The sequence below is a fragment of the Anolis carolinensis genome, unplaced genomic scaffold (assembly GCF_035594765.1).
Source record: "Anolis carolinensis isolate JA03-04 unplaced genomic scaffold, rAnoCar3.1.pri scaffold_152, whole genome shotgun sequence".
NCBI classification, from domain to species: Eukaryota; Metazoa; Chordata; class Lepidosauria; order Squamata; family Dactyloidae; genus Anolis; species Anolis carolinensis.
Genome location: NW_026943961.1, coordinates 203 through 27,605, shown reverse-complemented (window position 1 = coordinate 27,605; position 27,403 = coordinate 203). Strand labels below are relative to the sequence as shown.

General features: G+C 39.0%; 1 protein-coding gene across 1 annotated transcript; it reads right to left on the bottom strand.

Annotated features, from left to right (window-relative positions):
- Positions 1–4,963: 4,963 nt before the first annotated feature.
- On the bottom strand, positions 4,964–25,162 carry LOC103282035 (Fanconi anemia group A protein). The gene is made up of 11 exons (XM_062967112.1): positions 24,321–25,162; positions 22,557–22,666; positions 22,345–22,420; positions 20,872–21,005; positions 19,630–19,725; positions 19,413–19,486; positions 17,882–17,994; positions 17,701–17,777; positions 15,330–15,363; positions 12,769–12,835; positions 4,964–5,199 (listed from the first exon to the last, which is right to left on the bottom strand). Coding segments are annotated over exons 1-11 (846 nt in total). The 5' UTR covers positions 24,385–25,162; the 3' UTR covers positions 4,964–5,198.
- Between the last annotated feature and the right edge of the window lie 2,241 nt (positions 25,163–27,403).

Sequence of the window (27,403 nt, the reverse complement as noted above, 5' to 3'; positions counted from 1 at the left end):
AAATGTGAATGCTGTTATTTGCCACCTTGATTAGCATTGAATGGCCTGCAGTTTCAAGGCCTGGCTGCTTCCTGCCTGGGGGAATCCTGTGTTTCGAGGTGTTAGCTGGCCCTGCTTTTTGAGGTGGCAGCCCAGAAACTCACAACAACCCACCTATGAAAGCCTTTGACAACACATGGCAACATTTTTGAAAATTCACACAGCTTTCCAGAGGAAATAATGAGTAGAATAATACAGTAATTGCATTTTTTTTTTACCAATCTGATTTATTTCCAGCCTTAAGACCCATAACATGCTATGCTGAAAATTTTATATATATATATATATATATATATATATATATATATATATATGTGTGTGTGTGTGTGTGTGTGTGTGTGTGTGTATTATTTTGTATATAATGGACAATATAATTTATAATACAGTAGAGTCTCGCTCATCCAACATAAACGGGCCGGCAGAATGTTGGATAAGCGAATATGTTGGATAATAAGGAGGCATTAAGGAAAAGCCTATTAAACATCAAATTAGGTTATGATTTAACAAATTAAGCACCAAAACATCATGTTAGACAACAAATTTGGCATAAAAAGTAGTTCAATACGCAGTAATGCTATGTAGTAATTACTGTATTTATGAATTTAGCACCAAAATATCATGATATATTGAAAACATTGACTACAAAAATGCGTTGGATAATCCAGAACGTTGGATAAGTGAGACTCTACTGTATATGTATATGTATATATGTATATATGTGTGTATTTTTTGTATATAATGGACAATATAATTTATAATAATATAATCTAATGTATATACATATAATATTGATAGTAATATTGTAATGTAATACAATATAATAACACAATACAATAATATTGATTATATCTATATATATAAAAGAGTAATGGCATCAGGGCAGCGGACCAAACAACAAAACTACAGGCCCCCCAACCTTGAAATTTGACAACACAACCCATCATCCACGCCTCTAGGTTGACACAACAAAAAGAAAAGAAAAATAAAGTCCTAATTACAAGGAGAGGAATTTATCCAATTGCTGTGTCATAATAAAATTATTATTATTATTATTATTATTATTTATTTATTTATTTATTTATTTCTTACCCACCTCTCCATCATCATCATCATCATTATTAAAACTGGCCTATCCCCTCAAATGTGCTGGGGATGATGGGAATGAAGATAAGAATAATAATGAAAATTATTAATATAATAATAATATCATCATCATCCTTCGGAGGTGAGAGTCTTAGTATTAGGAGAAGGGTAGGATATACATGAATATAGTCATCATCATCATCATCATCATCATCATCATCATCATCATCATTATTAAAACTGGCCTATCCCCTCAAATGTGCTGGGGATGATGGGAATGAATATAATAATAATCATCATCATCATTATTAAAACTGGCTTATCCCATCAAATGTGCTGGGGATGATGGGAATGAAGATAATAATAATGAAAATTATTAAAATAATAATAATAATAATAATAATAATAATAATAATCCTTCGGAGGTGAGAGTCTTAGTATTAGGAGAAGGGTAGGATATACATGAATATGATTATTATTACATTATTATTATTATTATTATTATTGAGCCCCCTTGGGGTAGAGAAAGGTGGGATATAAATATGGTAAATAAATCGTCGTCGTTCTTCAAAGGTGAGAATATTATTATTAGGAAAAGGCTAGGATATACATGAAAATAATAATAATAATAATAATAATAATAGAGAAAGGCGGGATATAAATATGGTAAGTAAATAAATCATCATCATCACCATCCTTCAAAGGTGAGAATATTATTATTAGGAAAAGGCTAGGATATACATGAATATAATAATAATAATAATAATAATAATAATAATAATAATAATAATAATCCTTCAGAGGCAATAGCTTCATTAGTAGGAGAAGGACTGTGGTGGAGGCTCCTTCTTTGGAGGCTTTTAAGCAGAGGCTGGATGGCCATCTGTCGGGGGTGCTTTGAATGAGATTTCCTGCGTCTTAGCGGGGGGTTGGACTAGATGGCCCATGAGGTCTCTTTCAACTCTACTATTCTATGATTCTATGACAGGTTATAAATGAATATAATAATAATAATCCCTCGGAGATGGGAGTGTCAATATCAGGAGATGGGAACTGTAGTCCGACACATTTGGGGATGCTTGGAGATCCTGAGCTGGGCTAGATGACCTTTGGGGGCCCTTCTAATTCTATGACTAAGTTGGAGAAAGGGGAACGGAGTCCTCGTTGCCTTGCACTGGACCCAGTGATTTAGGATTTTCTGTAGGATTTCCTTTGGGGCCTGAATACCATAGCATAGAATAGCATAGAACTTCAGGTAAATAACATTTTCTTTATAAAATGTGTTTCAGAGAGCAACTTAAAGCTAGTAAAAAGCATTCTTACTTCTTTTGAAAAGTGTATCATCATCCAGAACTTAAACAATGAAGCAATATTGAATATTTTTGCATCCCTCTTATATTTATTTTGTGTAGGAAGAGAGACAGCAGAAAATGTTAAGAGAAGTGAGGAGAGGTAACGTGGCCTCACTGTACTATCAAATGTACTACCATTCCCATTTTGTCATCCATTATTCAGCTATATGTGCATTATAACAACCTCTGTGGCAAGGCAATGTGTACACTATTGCATAGACGTACTCATAGCTTAAAAAGATTGCCTGTCCCAGTTATGTTATTGCAATATCAGCAGGCTTTGGGGAGGTTGTGGTTGGGATTGTATGTGTGTGTGTGTGTGGGGGGGGGGGAGTGAGTTTTAAAAGCTATTTTAAGTGTAAAAGGTAAAGGTAAAAGTCCCCTGATATTAAATCTAGCCGTGTCCGACTCTGGGGGTTGGTGCTCATCTCCATTTCTAAGCCAAAGAGCTGGCATTGTCTGTAGATGCCTCCAAGATCATGTGGCCAGCATGACTGCATGGAGCATCATTAAGTGTATTATGTTTTAATCTGTTTTTAACAAAATGTACTCCGGTGCCTCCGGTGGCTCAATGTGTAAAAGCGCTGAGCTGCTGAACTTGCGGTCCAAAAGGTCCCAGGTTCAAATCCGGGGAGCGGAGTGAGCACCCGCTGTTGCTCTAGCTTCTGCCAACCTAGCAGTTCAAAAACATGCCAATGTGAGTAGATCAATAGGCACTGCTCTGGCGGGAAGGTAACGGCGCTCCATGCAGTCATGCTGGCCACATGACCTTGGAGGTGTCTAAGGACAATAACGGCTCTTCGGCTTAGAAATGGAGATGAGCACCAACCCCCAGAGTCGGTCATGACTGGACTTAACGTCAGGGGAAACCTTTACCTTTACCTACTATTAAATTGAGTTTTTTAAAACTTTTGTATTGCACTTTTTAAAACTTGACTAAAGCATGGAATTGTTAGCCACCTTAAGTTCCCCTGAGGATAAAAGCAAGGTATAAAAAAAGTTAAAAACAACAGCAGCAGCAATATGACCTGCATGATTGGCTAGGATCATGTAGTAAAAGAAAATGGGGGGAAACTCTGTTATTTTCAGAAATCGCACTACAGTAACATCAAATCAGAAATGTTAAAGTTGCACATGTGTGAAAGAATGAGTACAAAACAAATTTCTGCCACTCTCTTCATAAGCATACTTGGTGTATATGAGAAGGGGATCACTTTTGACTTTGGAGTTCGGAGTAGTTAGACAAACTTCAGTCATTCGCCTCTCCCTTATCCTAGCTGTTATTTCAGCCTTATTCTCTTTCAGACTATTTGAACCGCTGAGACCACACTGGCCTTGCTGGACCATCACCTCCCCTTCTATGTCACCCACCCCAACCAATTGCAGAGTTCCATGCATGCTCATTGCTGTCACAGGTGCCCAATTCTGACATCAGCAAAATGTGCCTACACAACCAGGAAGGTCAGGGCTAAGCTTCCCATCTTCTTTCTGGTCATGTGGGTTTCTCTGTTGATAGAGCTGTTGCCATCTGCAAGAATAATCCCTCCCCTTTTTCTAACTCTAATAAGCACAGGCAAAAGTTATGGTGTCAGTGTCCCATCTGAACATCAGGCTGGTCCAAATGAGATTCAATCCAGCTGTCTATACTGCCCTGAAGTTGTGGGATACTCCGGAGTTCCCAGAAAGCTTTGGAGTATACCCTGACTTTGCCTGTTTAATCTGGTATATTTATCAGAAGTACAAGAAGTTCATGAAAGCAGCCAGGAATCAACTCATGGTGAGCCCAGGTTTTCATGCGCATGTAGATTTGCTCTACTTTAGAAAACTAACTATTTCTGAAATGGTCAGTGCTATACAACAAATAATCAGGTATCATGAGAGAAAACAAACCTTAATGTGGAAATTACCCTCTGTTTTCTTTCACCAGAATTATGCAACTAATTAACAAGAAAAGAGGTCTTTTGGATCGAGTCAATACGGTAATTCATTGCATGCAACGGCATTTGCCCAAGTTGTGTTATTTCTCAGGTGTTGCTGACCATTAGGTGCCAATGTCCTTGCAGGATCCGTCCCGGCCAGTTACCACACAATTTATATACAATATTTATCATAAAAATTATATATATATATATATACACACACACACTGGTTTTATATATATATAATTTAAAATGTATATATATTATATTTATATATTTAAATTAACATTTACAAGGTCAGAAATCTTAGTACTTCATTTTTTGGCTCAGACTAGGAGCACTACACATTTTTAAGTGGTATTTAAATCCTGGGGCATTTAGTACCTTATCACACAATTATACGTCATTATTATTATTATTATTATTATTATTATTATTATTATTATTATTATTCTATTTTACCCTACTTTTTCTCTATCATATCAAAGTGGCCAGCACTAAAAGCTGTAACAACATGTGAATCAACATCTAACACATAATAAATATTAAAATAGAAATAAACAAAATATTTTTAAATATATACAGTAGTTAAAAGCAATAAAATGATTAAACAAATCTATTAAATGACATCAAACACAGCATCCTGGGGCATTTACCGTTTGGTCCAGTTGTTTGGTCTCTGCTCCTCCTTTTTGCTGGTCATTTTCCAGACTCTCTTCGTTCTTTCGGTCACTTTCCTCCTTCAGCCTGGAATCATCTTTCTCCTCTTTGGATGTGAGATCATCCTCTATTTCTTCATTGGTTATCTATAGAAATTAAACAAAATTAGTCCAGCTCAGCCCATAGGACTGGTTTCTCAACCTTTTTCTGACATTAAAGCATAAACTGTACTTGTATAAATAAAGCAGAGGCAAAAAAATAGAGTACAAAAACAGCCATTTAAATAAAATAAAATATTAAAATGCAATTAAAACATTTAACTCCATACATTAGGGTAAATCACGGGAACCATAGGCTTAGCCCGGGCCGTTCCATTAGTCTGTTACACATCTTTCATACCTATTATTGCACCAAATAATAGTTCTCTATTATGCAATGCAGTTTGCCTTTTACCGTGTTTCCCCGAAAATAAGACAGTATCTTATATTAATTTTTTCTCCCAAAGATGTTCTAGGTCTTATTTTCAGGGGATGTCTTATTTTTCCATGAAGAAGAATTCACATTTATTGTTGAACAAAAAAATGAACATTTATTATATACTGTACAGTAGTTGTCATCATAAAACAGCATAACCAGACAAACTGTGAATCCTATCAAGAATTTCTTGTTACTACCAATATTTCCATGTACAGCACTTTATGGTATGTACATTTACTGATCCTGCATGCTCTAGTGTTCTGTTCGGCGGGCATGCTTCTGAACAAAAACTTTGCTAGGTCTTACTTTTGGGGGAGGCCTTATATTTAGCAATTCAGCAAAACCTCCACTAGGTCTTATTTTCTGGTGATGTCTTATTTTAGGGGAAACAGGGTAGTAGTCAATGTTTTTGTAGTCAACGTCTTCAATACATTGCTAGATTGTAAATACGGTAATTACTAGATAACGTTACCGTGTATTGAACTGCTTTTTCTGTCAATTTGCTGCTAAAACAGCAAAAGGATCGCTTAAGACAGGCCTGGGCCAACTTGGGCCCTCCAGGTGTTTTGGACTTCAACTCCCACAATTCCTAACAGCCTACCGGCTGTTAGGAATTGTGGGAGTTGTAGTCCAAAACACCTGGAGGGCCCAAGTTGGCCCAGGCCTATGCTATGATGATGATGCCGGGACACTAGACTCTTATTGATGCCACCAATTGATACACATAAAAGAATAATAATAATATTAATAGTAGTAAACAGTAGGCGTGAGGCCCTGACCAGTTCGAAGGGGTTGCTGAGCTCCTGCCCTTTCCTCCTCCGCCTCCGCCCGGCGCTCCTTCCTTCCTCCTCGTCCTCCATCGGCCTCTTCCTCCGGCAGCGCCTGGCCCCGGGACTCCCCCCCCAGAGCCGGCCCAAGATAATTTTCAAGTGTAAGCAAATAGAAATTTTGGTGCCCCCCCCCACACACACCAAACCACATGAACGGGCCAGCAGAGCATTGGATAAGCAAAAATGTTGGATAATATGAAGGCCAAGTGTGAATAACTGCAGTTGATCACTTTGATTAGCATAGAATAGCCTTGCTAGACATGGTTATGGTTATTGAGCATTATTCCTAGCAGTGCAATAATTGAGGACTTTTTAAGTATTGACCACTGGACTGATTCTGGACTATGATTTTGAACTTATGTGGTTGTAATTGTTGTTTTTAGTAGTTTTTGTTTTAATGTTTGAGTTTAATTGTCATTATATTATTGGAATTTGTATGTCGGCCATTGAATTGTTGCCAGTTGTGAGGCCACCCTGAGTCCTCTTCGGGTGAGAAGGGCGGGACAGAAGTATGGGAAATAAATAAATAAATAAATAGTTAAAAAAAGGACAGTAAAAAAAAGGACAGTAAAAAAGAACACTCAAAAACAGGGGAATTCCAAACATGAAACAATCAGGGCCAGCTAACACCTCTCAACAAAGATATACAAACCCCACTTGCCTAGTTTCCAACACACCTCACAACCTCTGAGGATGCCTGCCTTAGATGTGGCCCTCCTCTGGACACTTTCCAGCATTATTTGGCAGAGAAAGGAGAAAGAATTTGGGCCCTTCCACACAGCTCTATAACTCAGGATATCAAGGCAGGATAACCCACATTACCTGCTTTGAACTGGATTGTCTGAGTCCTTACTGCCATATATCCCAGTTCAAAGCACGTAATGTGGGTTATTTGTTTGAAGCCATTCTTCCAAGTTCTAGTCTCCAAGGCAGAAGGCAACAAGCTTGGTCCATCCTCCCTATGACTTCCTCTCACATTATTATACATGGCCATCAAGTCTCCTCTCAACCTTCTCATCTACATGCAAAACATGCCCAGATCTTTAAACTGCTCCTCATAGGGATTATTCTCCAAAGCCTTGATCATTTCAGTCACTCTCCTCTAGACAGATTCATGTTATCATTTAGTATTACAGTAGAGTCTCACTTATCCAAGCCTCGCTTATCCAAGCCTCTGGATTATCCAAGCCATTTTTGTAGTCAATGTTTTCAATATATCATGATATTTTGGTGCTAAATTTGTAAGTACAGTAATTACAACATAACATTACTACGTTTTGAACTACTTTTTCTGTCAAATTTGTTGTATAACATGATGTTTTGGTGCTTAATTTGTAAAATCATAACCTAATTCGATGTTTAATAGGCTTTTCCTTAATCCCTCCTTATTATCCAAGATATTCGCTTATCCAAGGATTAGCTTGGATAAGTGAGACTCTACTGTACTCATTATTTTTCCTGGAAACTTTCCAAGGCCTGAAGATAGGAGGTATGGTGGCACAACGGGTTAAACTCTTGTGCCAGCTGAACTGTTGAACTGAAGGTTGGGTTGCCGACCTAAAGGTTGCCAGTTCGAATCTGCAAGACAGGGTGAGCTCCTGTCCGTCAGCTCTAGCTTGTAGGGACATGAGAGAAGTCTCCCAGTAGGATGGTAACACATCTGGGCATCGCCTGGGCAACATCTCTGTAGATGGCCAATTCTCTGACACCAGAAGCAACTTGCAGTATGTTCTCAAGTCGCTTCTGACAAGGAAAAAAAGCTGATGGTTTGTAGATCAGTCATAAAGAAATTACCATAAATAAATGTCTCTTAAATATTTTGCCAATATCTGCTTATTATTCCTTCTATCCAATAGAGAAAAGTTCCATAATAACCTCAGGCCCATCATGAAAGTTGGGCAAGGTTACCTTCCGTACAATTTACAGAATCTTTCACCTAGCATGAACACAGAACTTTTGGTAGGTAAAGGTAAAGGTTTTCCCTTGACGTGACCGACTCTTGGGGTTGGTGCTCATCTCCATTTCTAAGCCGAAGAGCCGGTGTTGTCCATAGACACCTCCAAGGTCATGTGGCCGGCATGACTGCATGGAGCGCCGTTACCTTCCCGCTGGAGCGGTACCTATTGATCTACTCACACTTGCGTGTTTTCAAACTGCTAGGTTGGCAGAAGCTGGGGCTAACAGTGGGCGCTCATTCCGCTCCCGGGATTTGAACCTGGGACCTTTTGGTCCGCAAGTTCAGCAGCTCAGCACATTAACACACTGCGCCATCAGGGCTCCCACTTTAGGTAGCTCTGCTCAAATGAAATCATCCAAATGAAATCATTACAAAGGAAATCCAGTTAGTTCATCCTTTCATAGACCAAAACAGTTTAATGGAGACACCCAACCCACATAAACTGGATTACTCAGGATGAGGTCAGAAATAACCAGTCAGCTAATCATAGAATCATATGGGACATCCAGTCCCAAACCCTGCCATACAGGAAAAGCACAATCAAAGCACCCCCAAAAGATGGCCATCCAGCCTCTATTTAAAAACCTTAAAAGGAGAAGCTTCTACTGAACTATGAGGCAGTGAGTTCCACTGCTGAACAGCTCTTACAGTCAGTAAGTTCTTCCTAATGTTTTCTGTAATTTGAACCCACTGCTCCATTGAGTCCTAGTCTCCAAGGCAGCAGAAAACAAGCCTGCTCCTTTTAGATCAGGGGTCCTCAAACTTTTAAAGCAGAGGGCCGGTCCACGATCCTTCAGACTGTTGAGGGGCCGAATTATCATTTGAAAAAAAAAAAACGAACAAATTCCTATGCACACTGCACATATCTTATTTGTAGTGCAAAACAATAACAATAACAATGAAAGACCAATACAATATTTAAAAATGAAAATAAATTTAACCAACATAAACCTGTCAGGATTTCAATAGGAAGTGTGGGCCTGCTTCTGGCCAATGAGATAGTCAGGTTAATTAGGATTATTGTTGTTGTGTGTCTTCAAGTCATTTCAGACTTTGGGCAAGCCGAAGTCCAAAATTATTTATTTATTCATTTACTACATTTATTTACTACATTTATATCCCACCCTTCTCACCCTGAAGGGAACTCAGAGCAGCTCTATGTACATACAATATATTATATTATTAGCATAGCACAATATTAGCATTATATATTACTATATTGAACTATACCACTATATGTAACATTATATGTAATATATAACATATAATTAATATTATTATATGGTATTATTATTAGTATTATATTGTATAAAATGATAATATTATTATCAATATCATATGTATATACAATATATTATATTATTAAAACTGATATAAAAATATTATATTATAAATGAGGGTGGGGGCCAGGTAAATGACCTTGGAGGGCCGCATCTGGCCCCCGGGCCTTAGTTTGGGGACCCCTGTTTTAGATATTTAAACATGGTGATCATGTCTCCTCTCAACCTTCTCTTCTGCAGGCTAAACAGACCCAGCTCTTTAACCTACTAATCATAGGGAAGGTGGGAGCCCCCAATAGCACAGTGTGCCAGCAGGACTGATGACTTGCCCGTTCGAATCCAACCTGGGGAGAGCACGGATGAGCTCCCTCTATTAGCTCCAGCTCCATGTGGAGCGGTCTGAATCAAGGTAAATCAGGATGGTGGCGATGAGGAGAGCAGCCAGTTAGGGAACATTTAAAAAATGGTAATCAAAGATATGGGAAATAAAGAACATGGACAGACTGACTTTCCTGATGAAGAAGCATAATGGAAAACCAATCAAAGAAACAGGAATATATAAGAAAAGGACAGACACAGATTGAAGGAACTCCATAACTGAAATAAGAAATAGCCAACCCAGGCAACATAAAAGGGGGGCACAATCTGCCCCCTAATAAAATAAAACAACTACTCCTCTACATCCAGCAACTTGCTCCACAAAGAGACTAGACTCATTGAACCGAAGATCCAATGGAATATACCGATCCTCTCCCCCTCACCCAATCCCCCCTCCCCCACCACGAATTCCATGTTTTTTCTTTTATTTTTAATTGTAAATTAAAAAACATCAATTAAAAATATTCAAAAACAATTTTTTTTTATCATGACTGTATGCATTGCATTGCTGCTGCTGCTGACTGACCTGAAGGTGGGCACTGACTGGGCAGGCAGGCACAAGTGAGATGGTTTTAACAGCAAGATAGAAGCTGCTCTGCTACGATCAGTCAGCCGGGCCCTATCACCTCCTGGCTGGCTGTTCCACGTGGTGGGTGGCTGGAGGCTATGCCTGCACAAAAACAGCCAAAATGGCTGATGGGAGTCCTGTGCGCGTGCGCATAGAAGTCCCATCGGCCATTTTGAGTGATGGCATGCCAGTCCTGTGCATGCGCTGCACTCAGGGCCTCCATTGCCGGCGCCAGGACAAAGAAGCCCCATCGGCCATTTTAGGCGATGGCATGCCAGTCCTGTGCCGTTGTGTGCATGCGCTGCACTCAGGGCCTCCATTGCCGGCGCCAGGACAATTTGGACAAACACTGTGACCGGAGCAAAACGGGGGTGCTGCCAAGGACTCCACACAGCGCCCCCCCTCGCCTGCGCCCGACGCCAAGGCGTAATCTACGTACTGCATTGGACCGGGCCTGTCCCCCCCTCAGACGCCTCAAAGCCCGGCGCGACATCACCTCAGACCCAGCCCGGGCCGGAAAAGACAGCGGACCGGAAGCGGCCTCCGAGAGGACCCGAATGAGAGCAGGCTGAGAAGGCGCTTTCCGGCTCCTCCGCCCGCCTTCAGAGCAAAAGCGCATGCGCTAAAGGACGGGCCGCTCTCCCATTGGCTACCCTGAAGCGGGCCTTATTTTTGCTAGCCGGGTTTTTTTGCACATGCGCAGAAGGGATTTGGCTTGGTTTTTTTTTCTATCACTGGGTTTTCAAAGGGAGAGAGTCATAGGCACTTTAAATATATATCTATATCTCTATATATATCTAAACATTTATTTTAAATTGTATATATATATATATATATATATATATATGATAAATATCATAAATATATAAATATATTTAAATATGGCTGATGGGAGTCCTGTGCGCGTGCGCATAGAAGTCCCATCGGCCATTTTGAGTGATGGCATGCTAAACTGATTCCTGTTTACTTTATGCCCAATCTCTGAAATTGCTGAAGGGTCAACAATGGAAGGCTTGGCATAAAGTATCGATACAAGCAACTGGTGGGCAGAAATCACATTTATGGAGAAATTAGCGTTTCGGAGGAGACAATGGACTCCAGGATGTTAATAGTGATTGGTTTCCCTTTATTGCAAATGTCAAACACAACAGAAAACTTTATTTGGAACCATTATGGTATCGTTTGGCACAATGCTTTGATACAGCTCATCATTTCATCCCATTGTGTTGTCAAAGCCTTTCATGGCCAAAATCACTGGGTTGCTGTGAGTTTTCCAGACTGTATGACCATATTGCAGAAGCATTCTCTCCTGACGTTTCGCCCACATCTTTGGCAGGCATCCTCAGAGGTTTGTTGGTGTTATTCCAGATAGGAAACAATCATAGGAAACCTCCCAAATGAAATCCAACAGGCACCCTCCCTCCTATCTTTTTTTTAAAAAAGTGAAAACTTGGTTGTGGGATCAGGCTTTTGAGCGATAGAAGCAACATCAATTATAATTATAATGTTTTAAGACATAATGACAGACGCAGATCGGACTCAATGTGTCTTGAATGTATATTTTTATGAATGTTTTAATGTAATTAATTTAAATTGTAATGAATTGCAACTGGAATTTTTTATACATATGTTTTATATTTGTAAACCGCCCTGAGTCCTGCTTAAGGGGTGAGAAGGGCGGGGTAGAAATGTTGTAATAATAATAATAATAATAATAATAATAATAATAATAATAATAAGTCCTAAACGCTTGGAAAGTGTTTGACTTGTGAATTTGTGATACGAAATCCAGCATATCTATCTTGTTTGCTATGTCATACAACGTCGTTGTGTCAATAATAATAATAATAATAATAATAATAATAATAATAATAATAATAGGGCCAGCTAACATCTCCCAGCAAAGGATTCCCCCAGGCAGGATGCAACCAGGCTTTGAAGCTGCAAGGCTATTCAGTGCTAATCAAGCTGGCCTGCTGCACCATTCATAGATGTGGGCAAAACATCAGGAGAGAATGCTTCTGGAGAACTCACAGCAACCCATTTCATCAACACATCTCTCCGGAAAAAGGAGATATGTGTTGTTGAAGGTTTTCATGTCCAGGATCACAGGTTTGTTGTGTGTTTTCCGGGCTGTATGGCCATGTTCCAGAAGCATTCTCTCCTGACGTTTCACCCACATCTATGGCAGGCATCCTCAGAGGTTGTGAGGTAGAGATGCTCACCAGCTTTTTGCAGCCTTCAGGGAAGAAGAGCCTTCCTGCTTCTCTTTGGCCACAGAATCAAGCAGCCCTAAAACACAAAACAAACAAACAATTATTGAAAATATATTGTCTGAGAAATGATTATGAAAGGCCAATAGATGAAAGTATTGCACTGTATGCAGCAAACACTTGCAATGCATGTATATTTGAATGAACGAAAATAAATAAACATTATATATTTAAAGGTTAAACAATCCAATGGGGAAATATGCATTCAGTCGCAAAATGATGCTCATCCTTTTAAAAATCTGACCTCATTATGAGAAGGAGGGAAAAGGAACCATTAAGGCAGAGGCAGGGAAGGCATTAACCCCGACCTTGAACCACTTTGGGATGTGCCATTTAAGCAACACGGAAAGCATGTCCTGATAGGGATGCTCCAGATGTCACTGGGGCACCATCTCCAAGGAAGGCTTCCACATGGCAGCGCATGAGAAAAACTACGGCTGGAAGTAGATTCTAAGAGTTTTCATAACTTTTGTATCAGGTATTTTAATATGTATGTTTTTATATATTTTACTGGAGCACCCAGTGGCGCAATGGGTTAAACCCTTGTGCCGGCAGGACTGCTAACCTGAAGGTTGCTCATTCGAGTCCAGAGAGGATGCAGATGAGCTCCCTCTGTCAGCTCCAGCTCCCCGTGTGGGGACATGAGAGAAGCCTCCCACAGGATGGTAAAAACACCAAAACATCTGGGCAATGTCCCCTGGGCAACGTCCTTGCAGACAGCCAATTCTCTCTCACCAGAAGCGACTTGCTGTTTCTCAAGTCGCTCCTGACACGAAATAATAATACAGTAGAGTCTCACTTATCCAACGTAAACGGGCCGACAGAACGTTGGATAAGTGAATATGTTGGATAATAAGGAGAGATTAAGAAAAAGCCTATTAAACATCAAATTAGGTTATGATTTTACAAATTAAGCACCAGAACATCATGTTATACAACACATTTGACAGAAAAAGTAGTTCAATACGCAGTAATGCTACATAGTAATTACTGTATTTACGAATTTAGCACCAAAATATCACGATATATTGAAAACATTGACTACAAAAATGCGTTGGATAATCCAGAATGTTGGATAAGCGAGTGTTGGATAAGTGAGACTCTACTGTATAATTACTATGTTTTAATATGCAATTTTATATATCTATTTGATTATGCTGTGTCTTGCCTGGAGCCGAAAGGACAGGTAAATAAATAATAATAACAACAACAACAATGATGATGATTATGATGATGATGTAATCCAGGATTGTTGTAATCCAGAGAAGCCCCCACAACGATGGTAAAAACATCAAACATCTAGGCGTCCTCTGGGCAACGTCCTTGCAGACGGCCAATTCTCTCTCACCAGAAGCGACTTGCTGTTTCTCAAGTCGCTCCTGACACGAAATAATAATAATATATATTACTATGTTTTAATATATAATTTTATAGATGTATTTGACAATGCTGTGTCCTGCCTGGAGCCGAAAGGAGAGACAGGTAAAATAGTAATAATAATAATAATAATAATAATAATAATAATAATAATGACACAGTACGAAATCCAGCATATCTATCTTGTTTGCTGTGTCATAAAATAATAATAATAATAATAATAATAATAATAATAATGTGTTGTTGTTGTAATCCAGAGTAACCCCCACAATGATGGTAAAAACATCAAACATCCAGGCATCCTCTGGGCAACGTCCTTGCAGACAGCCAATTCTCTCACACCAGAAGCGACTTGCAGTTTCTCAAGTCACTTCTGATACTATATATATATAAAACTATGTTTTAATATGCAATTTTATAGATGTATTTGACTATGTTGTGTCCTGCCTGGAGAGACGGGTAAATAATAATAATAATAATAATAATAATAATAATAATAATAATAATGATAATAATAATAATAATAATACGTCATCACACAGCCCTAGAAACTTGGGAAGTGTCCGACGTGTGATCCAATACAACTGCCAGCAGAGTGTCTGCTGTGGCCTCATCTTGTTGTGTTTCAAATAAATAATAATAATAACAACAACAACAACAACTTTATTTTTATACCCCACCACCATCTCCCCAGAGGGACTCGGGGCGGCTCACAGATATAAAACAAGCATACAGTGGTATCAAATTTTTAAAAAACACACAAAATTAAATGTTTCAAATAATAATAATAATAACAACAAAAACACAGTCCTAAACACTTGGGAAGTGTTCAAGTTGTGATTTGGTGATAACGAAATCCAGCATATAGGTCTCGTTTGCTGTGTCATACTGTGTCTTTGTGTCAATAATAATAATAATAATAACGACATATTGTTGTTGATGTAATCCAAAACAACATTTCTCTGATCTACTACTCCCGCTCCGTGTTACAGCTCCATCTCCTAAATTCTACTCTACAAACATAGTTGCAATTGAAAAGCTAATTATGTACACAGCACGACAATTATATACACAGTCAGCAAACTCCACTATAATTGAGATCCCAATGCAATTGCTTTCCATGCCAAAGAACTTACATGCCAGCATCCTCCCAAGGACAGCACAGTAAATCTGTGAAGACAAAAGGCAGACATTAACTTTGAAGCCATTCCGAGTGAATGACAGGCCACATTGCTCTGCCAGCCATTAACTTAACAGATCCTCCCTATGGCTCGAGGCTGGATACATCATCATTAAAACAAGAGATAAAACACTATCAAAACACATACAACAAGGGTTAAAATCTGCTAATGAAATGCAGATTAAAATTCACAGATTAATTCAAATAATAATAATAATAATAATAATGAATTTATTAACCGCCTCTCTCCATGGCTTGAGGTGGGGCGCAACGTCATTAAAACAAGAGATAAAACTCTATCAAAACACATATAACAAAAATTAAAATATAAGTTAAAATCTGCTAATGAAATGCAAGTTGAAATCCACCAATGAAATACAGATTAAAAGTCACAGATTAATTCAGATGATGATGATGATGATGATAATAATAATAATAATGAATTTATTAACCGCCTCTCTCTACGGCTTCAGGGGGGGTACATTATCATTAAAACATGAGATAAAACACTATCAAAACACAGATAAGAAAAATTAAAATATAAGTTAAAATCTGCTAATGAAATGCAAGTTAAAATTCACAGATTAATTCAGATGATAATAATAATAGTAGTAGTAATAATAATAATAAATGAATTACCCGCCTCTCCCTACAGCTTGAGGTGGGGTACAACAACATAAAAACAAGAGATAAAACTCTATCAAAACACATACAACAAGAGTTAAAATACAAGTTAAAATCTGCTAATGAAATGCAGATTAAAATTCACAGATTAATTCAAATAATGATGATGATAATAATAATAATAATAATGAATTCATTACCCGCCTCTCCCTACGGTTCGAGGTGGGGTACATTATCATTAAAACAAGAGATAAAACACTATCAAAACACATATAACAAGAGTTAAAATACAACTTAAAATCAGCTAATTTAATGCAGATTAAAATTCACAGATTAATTCAGCTGATAATAATAGTAGTAGTAATAATAAAAATAATAATGATGAATTTTTAACCCATGTAGTAGTAGTAGTAGGAATAATATAATAATAATAATAATAATAATAATAATAATAATAATAATAATAATAATAAATGAATTACCCGCCTCTCCCTACAGCTTGAGGTGGAGTATAACAACATAAAAACAAGAGATAAAACTCTATCAAAACACATATAACAAGAGTTAAAATACAAGTTAAAATCTGCTAATGAAATGCAGATTAAAATTCACAGATTAATTCAAATAATGATGATGATAATAATAATAATAATAATAATAATAATAATGAATTCATTACCCGCCTCTCCCTACGGTTCGAGGTGGGGTACATTATCATTAAAACAAGAGATAAAACACTATCAAAACACATATAACAAGAGTTAAAATACAACTTAAAATCAGCTAATTTAATGCAGATTAAAATTCACAGATTAATTCAGCTGATAATAATAGTAGTAGTAATAATAAAAATAATAATGATGAATTTTTAACCCATGTAGTAGTAGTAGTAGGAATAATAATAATAATAATAATAATAATAATAATAATAATAATAATAATAAATGAATTACCCGCCTCTCCCTACAGTTTGAGGTGGGGTATAACAACATAAAAACAAGAGATAAAACTCTATCAAAACACATATAACAAGAGTTAAAATACAAGTTAAAATCCGCTGATGAAATGCAGATTAAAATTCACAGATTAATTCAGATGATGATGCTGATGATGATAATAATAATAATAATAATGAATTTTTAACCCATGTAGTAGTAGTAGGAATAATAATAATAATAATAATAATAATAATAATAATAATAATAATAATAATAAATGAATTACCCGCCTCTCCCTACAGCTTGAGGTGGGGTATAACAACATAAAAACAAGAGATAAAACTCCATCAAAACACATATAACAAGAGTTAAAATACAAGTTAAAATCCGCTGATGAAATGCAGATTAAAATTCACAGATTAATTCAGATGATGATGCTGATGATAATAATAATAATAATTATTATTATTATTATTATTAATTTAATATTTTCGCATCATCCGAAAATACATCACACAGTCCTAGACACATGGGAAGTGTTCGACTTGTGATTTTGTGAAACGAAACCCAGCATATCTATCTTGTTTGCTGTGTCATACAACGTCGTTGTGTCAATAATAATAATAATAATAATGAAATAATTCAATGACAGAACCCAAAACCTGCTTCACAGGCCCTTATTCTATTCATAGTCATTGCTACAGTGGTAGGAAAGCCTGTGTTTACAAGCATTAATGGTCCTCATTCATCCCATTCCATCCTTACTTTGGACAGCCTTGGCGACTTCTTTCCTGGCTCAGACGTCTTCGGAAATCCGTGACGAAGGAAGACAGATGCCAGGCCTAAAGACAAAGGGCAAAGCTACCATCAATGGACAAAGCTACCACCTTCCTCCCCAAGGCTGGGTGTCCCAAAGGTCAGGGTTGCTTTCGGCTCCTGATGTTACCTGTCAGGAGGCTCCCCAGGTGCTCTGAGTCCAAGGAAGAGCTTTCTGTTTCGCTGCACAAAAGGCAAAGACCACGGCACAGCCAATCCACCAACGCAGACGTGTCTGGATTACTAGGAAGACACACAACACTGCAGTTGACCTAAACTCTCTTTTGTAAATTGCGTTTTCAACTAAATGTCCCAGTATCCCCTAAACAGAAGGATTCTGTAGCCCCAAAAGGCAATTATTTATTTATTTGCGACATTTATATCCTGTCCTTCTCACCCCGAAGGGGACTCAAGGCAGCTCACAATTTATATGTACATACAATATATTATATTATTAGCATAGCACAATATTAGCATTATATATTACTATATTGAACCATACCACTATACTGCAATATTAGCAATATTACATGTAATCTATAATATACAATTATAATAGTGTATTATTATTATTGTATTACATTATAATATTATCAATACTATATGTATACAATATATTATATTATTAGCATAAAACAATATAAGCATTATATATTATTATATTGTACTATACCCCTATACTGCAATATTATTAGCAATATTACATGTAATATATAATTATATTATATTGTTTTTTTATTAGTAATGATATTGTATTACATTATAATATTATCAATACTATATGTATATACAGTAGAGTCTCGCTTATCTATTATTGATACAAAGCTGTCCCAGTATACACCTTTAAGAGGGGAAATTGACATTTTAATGCAAATTTATAGACATATATATATATATATATATATACACACAGTAGAGTCTCACTTATCCAACATAAACGGGCAGGCAGAATGTTGAATAAGCGAATATGTTGGATAATAAGGAGGCATTAAGGAAAAGCCTATTCAACATCAAATTAGGTTATGATTTTACAAATGAAGCACCAAAACATCATGTTAAACAACAAATTTGGCAGAAAAAGTAGTTCAATATGCAGTAATGCTATGTAGTAATTACTGTATTTATGAATTTAGCACCAAAATATCACGATATATTAAAAACACTGACTACAAAAATGCGTTGGATAATCCAGAACGTTGTATAAGCAAGTGTTGGATAAGTAAGACTCTTCTGTATATTGTACTATACCCCTATACTGCAATATTATTAGTAATATTACATGTAATATATAATATACAATTATAATAGTGTATTATTATATTGTATTACATCATAATATTATTATCATATAATATATTATATATGTATATACAATATACTATATTATTAATATCATAGTCAGAGCTGTTTGACAGTGGAATATCTGTGATGGAGTCTTCTTCTCTGGAGGTTTTTAAGCTGGAGCTGGATGGCCATCTGTCGGGAGGGCTTTGATTGTGTCTTCCAGCCTGGTAGAAGGGGGTAGGACTGAGGAGTCTTGGAAATCTCTTCCAACTCTGAGATTCTATCTTCGTCTCCCAAACCCAAACGGTTGCAGGTAAAATCCTGTCAAATTATATGTCAAGATGAAAACACACACAATGTGCAAAGTCCGGATTTACTTTTCCAGCAGCTCGTCCAGGCTCAAGAGGCCTTCTCTGTGGAGGTGCCATGCCATGTCCAGGGTGAGTGGGCTCTGAGGACAAAGCACATTGGGTTTGCAGTAAGAGCATGAATCTTGCAAAGATAGTTGCTGCCATTATTATTGACGCAAAGACATAGTATGACACAGCAAATGAGGAGCACTTGCGGAGCTGGTTTCTTTCTTTAAGGCCTGACCTGCATTTTCCACATTTCTTGAGCAAACAATGATGGGCTGAAAGCATTCTGGGAGGCCAGATCCTTCAAAGTGTTCAGCAGGCAAGACAACTTTTCCTATAGTTGCAAAAGAGAACAGTGTGGTTAAGGACTATCGACAGAAATATTATTTTGGATTCTATGAATTAGTCTCCTGTTTTAATATTGTATGTTTCTTGTATGCTTCTTGTCAATTTTAACAATTGTTTTATTGATATAGATGTTTTACTGGTATAACTGTTTTATAGTTGTGTTGCTGATATTTGTTTTATCAGGCTAGGCCCCATGTAAGACGCCCTGAGTCCCTTCGGGGAGATGGGGCGGGGTATAAAAATAAATTTATTATTATTATTATTATTTAACTCACTGCAAGAAACACGTTTTGTCAATTAATGCTCTGCCTTTCATTTTTTTTTTTCTGCCTAAGTGTAGTATCTTTCATTTGTCCTTGTTGAAATTCATTTTAAGTTTTGGGCACTCTAGTCTGTAATCTGTTAAAAGTCATTTTGAATTCTGATCCTGTCCTCTGGAGTATGAGCTCTCCCTCCTAATTAGGTGTCATCTGCATATAATCCAGTTCAAAGCAGATAATCTGGATTTTATATCGCAGTGTAGAATGGGCCCGAGTCTTCCATTTTGTTCTTCTCTTGTGAGCATGGAGAGAGACAAGATGTTTCCAGAGAGATCGATAGCTAGGCCTTAACTTTAGGTAAAAGTTTTCCCATGACGTTAAGTCCAGTTGTGTCTGACTCTGGGGGTTGGTGCTCATCTCCATTTCTAAGCCGAAGAGCCGGCATTGTCCGCAGACACCTCCAAGGTCATGTGGCAATTGGCATGACTACATGGAGAGCTGTTACCTTCCCACCAGACCTATTGATCTACTCACATTTTCATGTTTTTGAACTGCTAGGTGAGCAGAAGCTGGAGCTGACAGCGGGAGCTTACCCCGCTCCCTGAATTCGAACCATCAACTTTTCGGTCAGCAAGTTCAGAAGATCAGTGGTTTAACCCACTGCACCACCGCGGGCTCAGGCCCTTACTTTACTATATAGCATTGCTGTTCTTTCAGTGGAGCCTTTGTAACTTGTGTAATTGCTGGAGCTCATTTTGCTCTACTGAAGAAGGTTCTGATCTGCTAAACTGCTGCTGCTGCTGCTGTTGCTCCTTTTGAGATGCTTTTTCCCTTTTTGAAATTGCCCAACATACTACATTACCGCTCCTTACTCTTGGCTCTCCTTTCAGCAGCGTGGCCTGACCAGACTCCGCAGAGATCTTCTCCAGGTTCCTTGCAGCCGTTCTGGCCGAGAGGATCCCCACCGGCAAACCCAAGGCAGTGGCTTGATCCTGCAAAGCAGAGACTGGGAAGCAAAGGAAAGGCACAGATCAGGACATAGATGAAGAAGGCAGGCCGTCTGGCAGGAAAAATTGGATAGAAACCCTGCCATTGTCTACATTTGTGGTGGGAGTACACCTCCTAGCATCCATATACTGCCTTTGCTGGCTTAGGGCGATGCAGCCCATCTACACCCAAAACTCTTGAACATTTAAAGGTTTGTTTTCATCATGTTTCTATAATAATAATAATAATTATTATTATTATTATTATTATTATTATAGAAACATGATGAAAACAAACCTTAAAACAGACTGACAAAGTTCTGGAACACAACACACCAGACCTCACAGTTGTGGAAAAGAAAAAGGTTTGGATCATTGATGTTGCCATCCCAGGTGACAGTCGGATTGACGAAAAACAACAGGAAAAACTCAGCCACTATCAGGACCTCCAGATTGAACTTCAAAGACTCTGGCAGAAACCAGTGCAGGTGGTCCCGGTGGTGATGGGCACACTGGGTGCCGTGCCAAAAGATCTCAGCCGGCATTTGGAAACAACAGGCATTGACAAAATTACGATTTGCCAACTGCAAAAGGCCACCCTGCTGGGATCTGCGCACATCATCCGAAAATACATCACACAGTCCTAGACACTTGGGAAGTGTTCGACTTGTGATTTTGTGATATGAAATCCAGCATATATATCTTGTTTGCTGTGACATAATAAAATAATAATAATAATAATAATCCGAAAATACATCACACAGTCCTAAACACTTGGGAAGTAGTCGACTTGTGATTTTGTGATATGAAATCCAGCAAATCTATCTTGTTTGCTGTGTCATAATAAAATAATAATAATAATAATACATCACACAGTCCTAGACACTTGGGAAGTGTTCGACTTGTGATTTTCTGATATGAAATCCAGCATATCTATCTTGTTTGCTGTGTCATAATAATAATAATAATATAATAATAATAATAATAATAATAATAATAATAATAATAATAATAATACATCACACAGTCCTAGACACTTGGGAAGTGTTCAACTTGTGATTTTGTGATATGAAATCCAGCATATCTATCTTGTTTGCTGTGTCATAATAAAATAATAATTTTATTCTTATACCCCACCTCCATCTCCCCGAAGGGACTCAAAGGGCTTATATATGGCACAAAGTGATTAAGGCAAAGCATAAAATAAACGTACAGTATAGTACAATAAAATAAAAACTATAGCATATAAAAAACAAGAATCCTGGACTCGTTGAGCTGAATATTCTTATCTGGCTGAACAGATTGACTTGGATTTGTTTCAACCATTCTTCCTGGCCAAACAGGTCCTCTTTCACTCACCCAGAAGCAGTTCTGAGGATTCTCGGCCTGAATTATCAGGAATTAATAATACTTCTTTACATACAGAACTTCCCACCTGGAGAAGATAAAAAGGGAAGAGGGATCAGAGTGATTCCTAAGCAGCAAGGAAAACAAACACTCCACTTCCCACTCTATTCCAAATGCAGCCTATTAACTAGGAATGTTGTTGCTTTTGGCATTTTTTTTCTTACTTCACGGAGGAGTTCGTCCAGGTTCTGATGGCAACTCAAGACACGCAGGGCTTTTTCCTGCAGTCGCTGTCCATTTCGACGCCCATGTCGCTGCTTCTTCGATCTTCCCGCTGAGCATAAAAAAAGAGAAAAGAGGCAAATGCATTGGGTCAAGAAATGGAGATAACCAAATGAGTATCAGTAAAGACTAGAAAACAATTTGATTGAGCTTTCAAATTTGATAGGCTTTCAAATAACAACTAGCAGTGCTAATTATTATTATGTATGCCAGAACTTAATCAACAGACCCAGTCTTTTGAACTTGAACACGCCCATCTGTATTTTAGAATGTGTTTATGAATGTTGATGTAAGCTAATAATTTTTAATCTGATTTACTGTACAGTTTTTATATGTGTGTTTTATTGTAAGCCGCCCAAATCCCCTGTTGGGTGAGAAGGGCGGGATATAAATATTGTAATAAATAAAATAAAAATAAACAAACATCTTTCAGATAGGACCTCTGAGCATAAACAGAGTGCAAATACCCTTATTTGTTTCATTTATTTACATCACTTTTACCCCGCCCTTCTCACCCATAGGGACTCAGGGCAGCTTACAACAGTCGGCAATTTACATTGCCCAGAACACATTAAATAAAACAATAACAAAAGCAATAAACATTACAACAATACCACATCAATTAAAAACTATTAAACTCCATGACAACATGAATTATAAAATTTTAAAATGCATATGTAGTTAGATTCATCCCTTTGAGTGGGCCTCTGAGAATACAGAGTGCAAATACCTTTCAAAGGCCTCTGAGCATCCAAATACCTTTCCTAGAAGACCTCTGAGAATGCACAGAGTGCAAATACCTCTGAGCATGTAGAGTGCAAATACCTGTCGAGGAGGCCTCTGAGCATGTGCAGAGTACAAATACCTTTGAGCATGTACACAGTGCAAATACATACCGAAGGCCTATGAGGATGCACAGAGTTCAAATACCTTTCAGAGAAGGCCTCTGAGCATACAGTGTGTTTAACTCTTAGTATGCACAGAGTGCAAATATCTATCAGATAATGTCTCAAAGCATGCACAAAGTGCAAATACCTCTGAACATGCAGAATGCAAATACCTTTCGGGGAAGGACTCTGAGCACGCATAGAGTACAAATGCCTTTTTGAGAAGGCCTCTGAGCATGCATAGAGTACAAATACCTTTCGGGGAGGCTTCTGAGCATGCACAGAGTGCAAATGCCTTTGAGATAAGGTCTCTGAGCATGCACAGAGTGCAAATACTTTTCAGGAAAGCCTCTGAGCATGCATAGAGTACAAATGCCTTTCGGGAAGGCCTCTGAGCTTGCACAGAGTGCAAATGCCTTTTGGAGAAGGCCTCTGAGCATGCACAGATTGCAAATACCCATTGAGAAGGCCTCTGAGCATGCACAGAGTGCAAATACCTATTGGAAAAGGCCTCTGAGCATGCACAGAGTGCAAATACTTCTGAACATGTACAAATACCTTTCAGAGACAGCCTCTGAGCATACACAGATTGCAAATAACTTTCGGGGAAGGCCTCTGAGCATGCACAGAGTGCAAATGCCTTTCGGGGAAGGCCTCTGAGCATGCACAGAGTGCAAATACCTTTCGGGGAAGGCCTCTGAGCATGCACAGAGTGCAAATGCCTTTCGGGGAAGGCCTCTGAGCATGCACAGAGTGCAAATACCTTTCGGGGAAGGCCTCTGAGCATGCACAGAGTGCCCCTCTTCAGTAGCCACCTACCCAGGAGGACAGAGAGGGTCATTTTGGCCCCTCCTCGCCCTTCTTTTTCTTCTCTCTCCAGCATTGCCGGACTCCTCCTTGGCTCCTTTTTCTTCAGTTCTTCCTCCTTCAAAACAACCCAGAAGCAACCAGCGCGCCCTGCAACCCCATTGGCTGCCTCCTGTGCATCCTAGCCAATGGGAATGAAGGACATAGGCGGGGCCCATCTCTCGCTCACAAATCCCGCCCCTGAAGTAGGAGGCCATTTTAGTAGTGGCAGCGAAATTTGGCAGCCATCTTTGTAAGGGAAGGAGAAAGAGAAGGCTTTTCCCAGTCATTGCAGAGGGAACCAGACACTTTTTAACGCATGCGCATTAGCAACCCATTGCTATTATTGATACAAAGCTGTCCCAGTATACACCTTTAATAGGGGAAATTGACATTTTTATGCAAATTTATAGACCCATAGCAACTTATATTTCTGGATTTGTTTGGTATTTCTTCCAAAATTATGTATACATAATTTTGGGAGCAAATGTAAACAAATTATATATAATATGAGTGATGGCATCACGGCAACCCACAAAACAACAAAACTACAGGCCCCCCAACCTCGAAATTTGACAACACAACCCATCATCCACGCCTCTAGGTTGATACAACAAAAAGAAAAGAATAATAACGTCCTAATTAGAGGGAGAGGAATAATTGTTTTTATCCAATTGCTGCCAGTTAGAAGGCTAAGCTCCGCCCACTTGGTCTCCTAGCAACCCAATAAAAATAATAAAAAACACTAAAAAATTGATACAGTAAAATACTATAATAACAGAAAATAACTAAAAATAATACAAGAAAATAATAAAATATAATAAATAAAAATATAACTTACAATAAAATTAATTAAAAAATGCAAATAACATCAAATAAAAATTACACAACAATTTTTAACCAATACCACCACCACTTTGCCACAGCAACGCATGGCCGGGCACAGCTAGTATATATATATTTGTGTATGTGTATACATATGTACATTATATGTATATGTATGTATGTGTATATATATACATTATATGTATATGTATGTATGTGTATATATATATACACATACTGATGATGATGATGATGAGTATCTGGGCTCAATGTGATGGAATCCTGGGAGACGTAGCATTACAAGGTCTTCGGCCTTCTTGGCACAAGGATGCAAACTACAACTCCCTGGATACCCCAGCATTGAGCCATTGCTAGAGTCCAAGTGGGGTCAAACCGCATTAATTCCACAGTGTAGACACACTTAGGGAGTGCCCAGGGATCCCTGGCGTTGACTCACAGAAAAATGTGTCATGTAGTTTACCAAAGGTGAGAGAGCAAGAGTGTGTGATAATGGCTGGTAAATATTGAGCCTTGGCAAATAATGACGGAGCCGGAAAGGAATGGATGACATTCCTTGCATCTAGGTTTGAATCCACATCATACAGGTGTCATGGAACCCAGTTACAGGGCTTTGGTAATTCAGCCCTGCAACTGGGAGTCATAACATAAACAAGCACCTGGCAGAAGAAGATAGAATACGCCTGGGAACTGGGAACCGAAAGTGTAAACAATTATAATTGGTTTAGTGTGTGAAAATGTGTGAAAATGGTAGTAATGTGATATTGGAGGTGGGGCTTGATGATGATATTTACGTGTGGTGTTACGTAGCATCAAAAGTTATAAAAATAGTTGTATGTAAACATTAAGTCATTCTTGACTTTTCCAAAGTCATGTATTCTTCAATAAAGATTGTGTTTGAGAGCAGCTATCTTTGATCTGCGTTCAGACTGATCCTTTGGAGTGAGCAGGACAATTAAGTCAAGAATCCAGTTCTCACCCTCCTGCAATTTTGCAGTGAAGTGAAAATGAGCAGGGAAGGAGATCAAAGCCATGACGGAACAAAGGGGCCTCCGCTGGGAGCTCGGCCGTTGGCAGGAGAGACATTGCAAGCCATAGCTTCCTCTACGGGGTACCCCAAGCCGGACGGCGTGACCCAGAGGATTCCCAGAGGGGGAAGAGGCGCTCCGGCGGCGGCAGAAACCAGTTGGGGATCTGGAGGAAGCATGCCGGAGACCGTGGCCCTGCGGCTATCCATCCTGGAAACTCATTTATCCAGGCTGTCGGATACCGTGGGGAGAATAGTGCCAATATTGGAAGAGAATCTCCAAAAAGAGCACACCGAGAGAGAGCCAAGCAAAGGAGATGATTGGAGCCAGAGGGGACAGCGAGCTTCAACGCAGAGTCCCGCGGTGGCAAGGGACGAGGAATATTGGCAAGAGCTTGAGTTCCGGGACAGAATGGCGCGCGAAGTGGAGCGCCAGCAAACTCTGGGAAGTCTGAGGCCGCCAACCCCAACAGAACTCCCAACCCTCCGAATGGGAATCGGAGTAGAAAGACCACTGGGGCCAGGGATCGGGTCCAGTGGATTAGCAGATGAATGCGGAGAGCAGCAGGAGATCCAGGAAGAGGAGGAGGATGTGCCATACGACGAGGAAAGGCGAGATGCGGGGGCTACAACGAGGCCAATATGCGGATGGGGTGAAGGGCCGACAGCGGCGGCAGGATTTCGGGAGCCGCGCGGAATGACCACCGGAGTGGGGCGCGGCGTATTCCAAGGGGCCATCCAAGGAAACCCGATGCAACCCTTCCCCATGCCTCCCAGACAACACCCACGGGCCGCTGAATGGATGCCAAGAAGGGAAGATCTCAAGCTAGAATACGGAGGGGAATCAGATGAACTGAACTTTTTTCTAATTAGCATCAGAGGATACATGGAAGACAACGCACACACATTTCCCTCCGAAGCAAGCAGGGTTCGAGCCATCGGCAACACACTAAAGCGAGGAGCGGCCAGCTGGTATGTGCAATTACATGCCAGACGCGACCCATGCCTGAGGTCGGTGCCCCGCTTCCTCGCCGCACTGGAAAACCGGTTCAGAGACCGGCTAGAGCAATTGAGGGCTCGAGACCAGCTGAAAGGAATAAAACAGAGGGACAAAACGGTGCCCGAGTACGCAGAGGAATTCCTCCACCTCGCGGAAAGGGTCCCGGAGTGGTCTGAAGTGACCAAA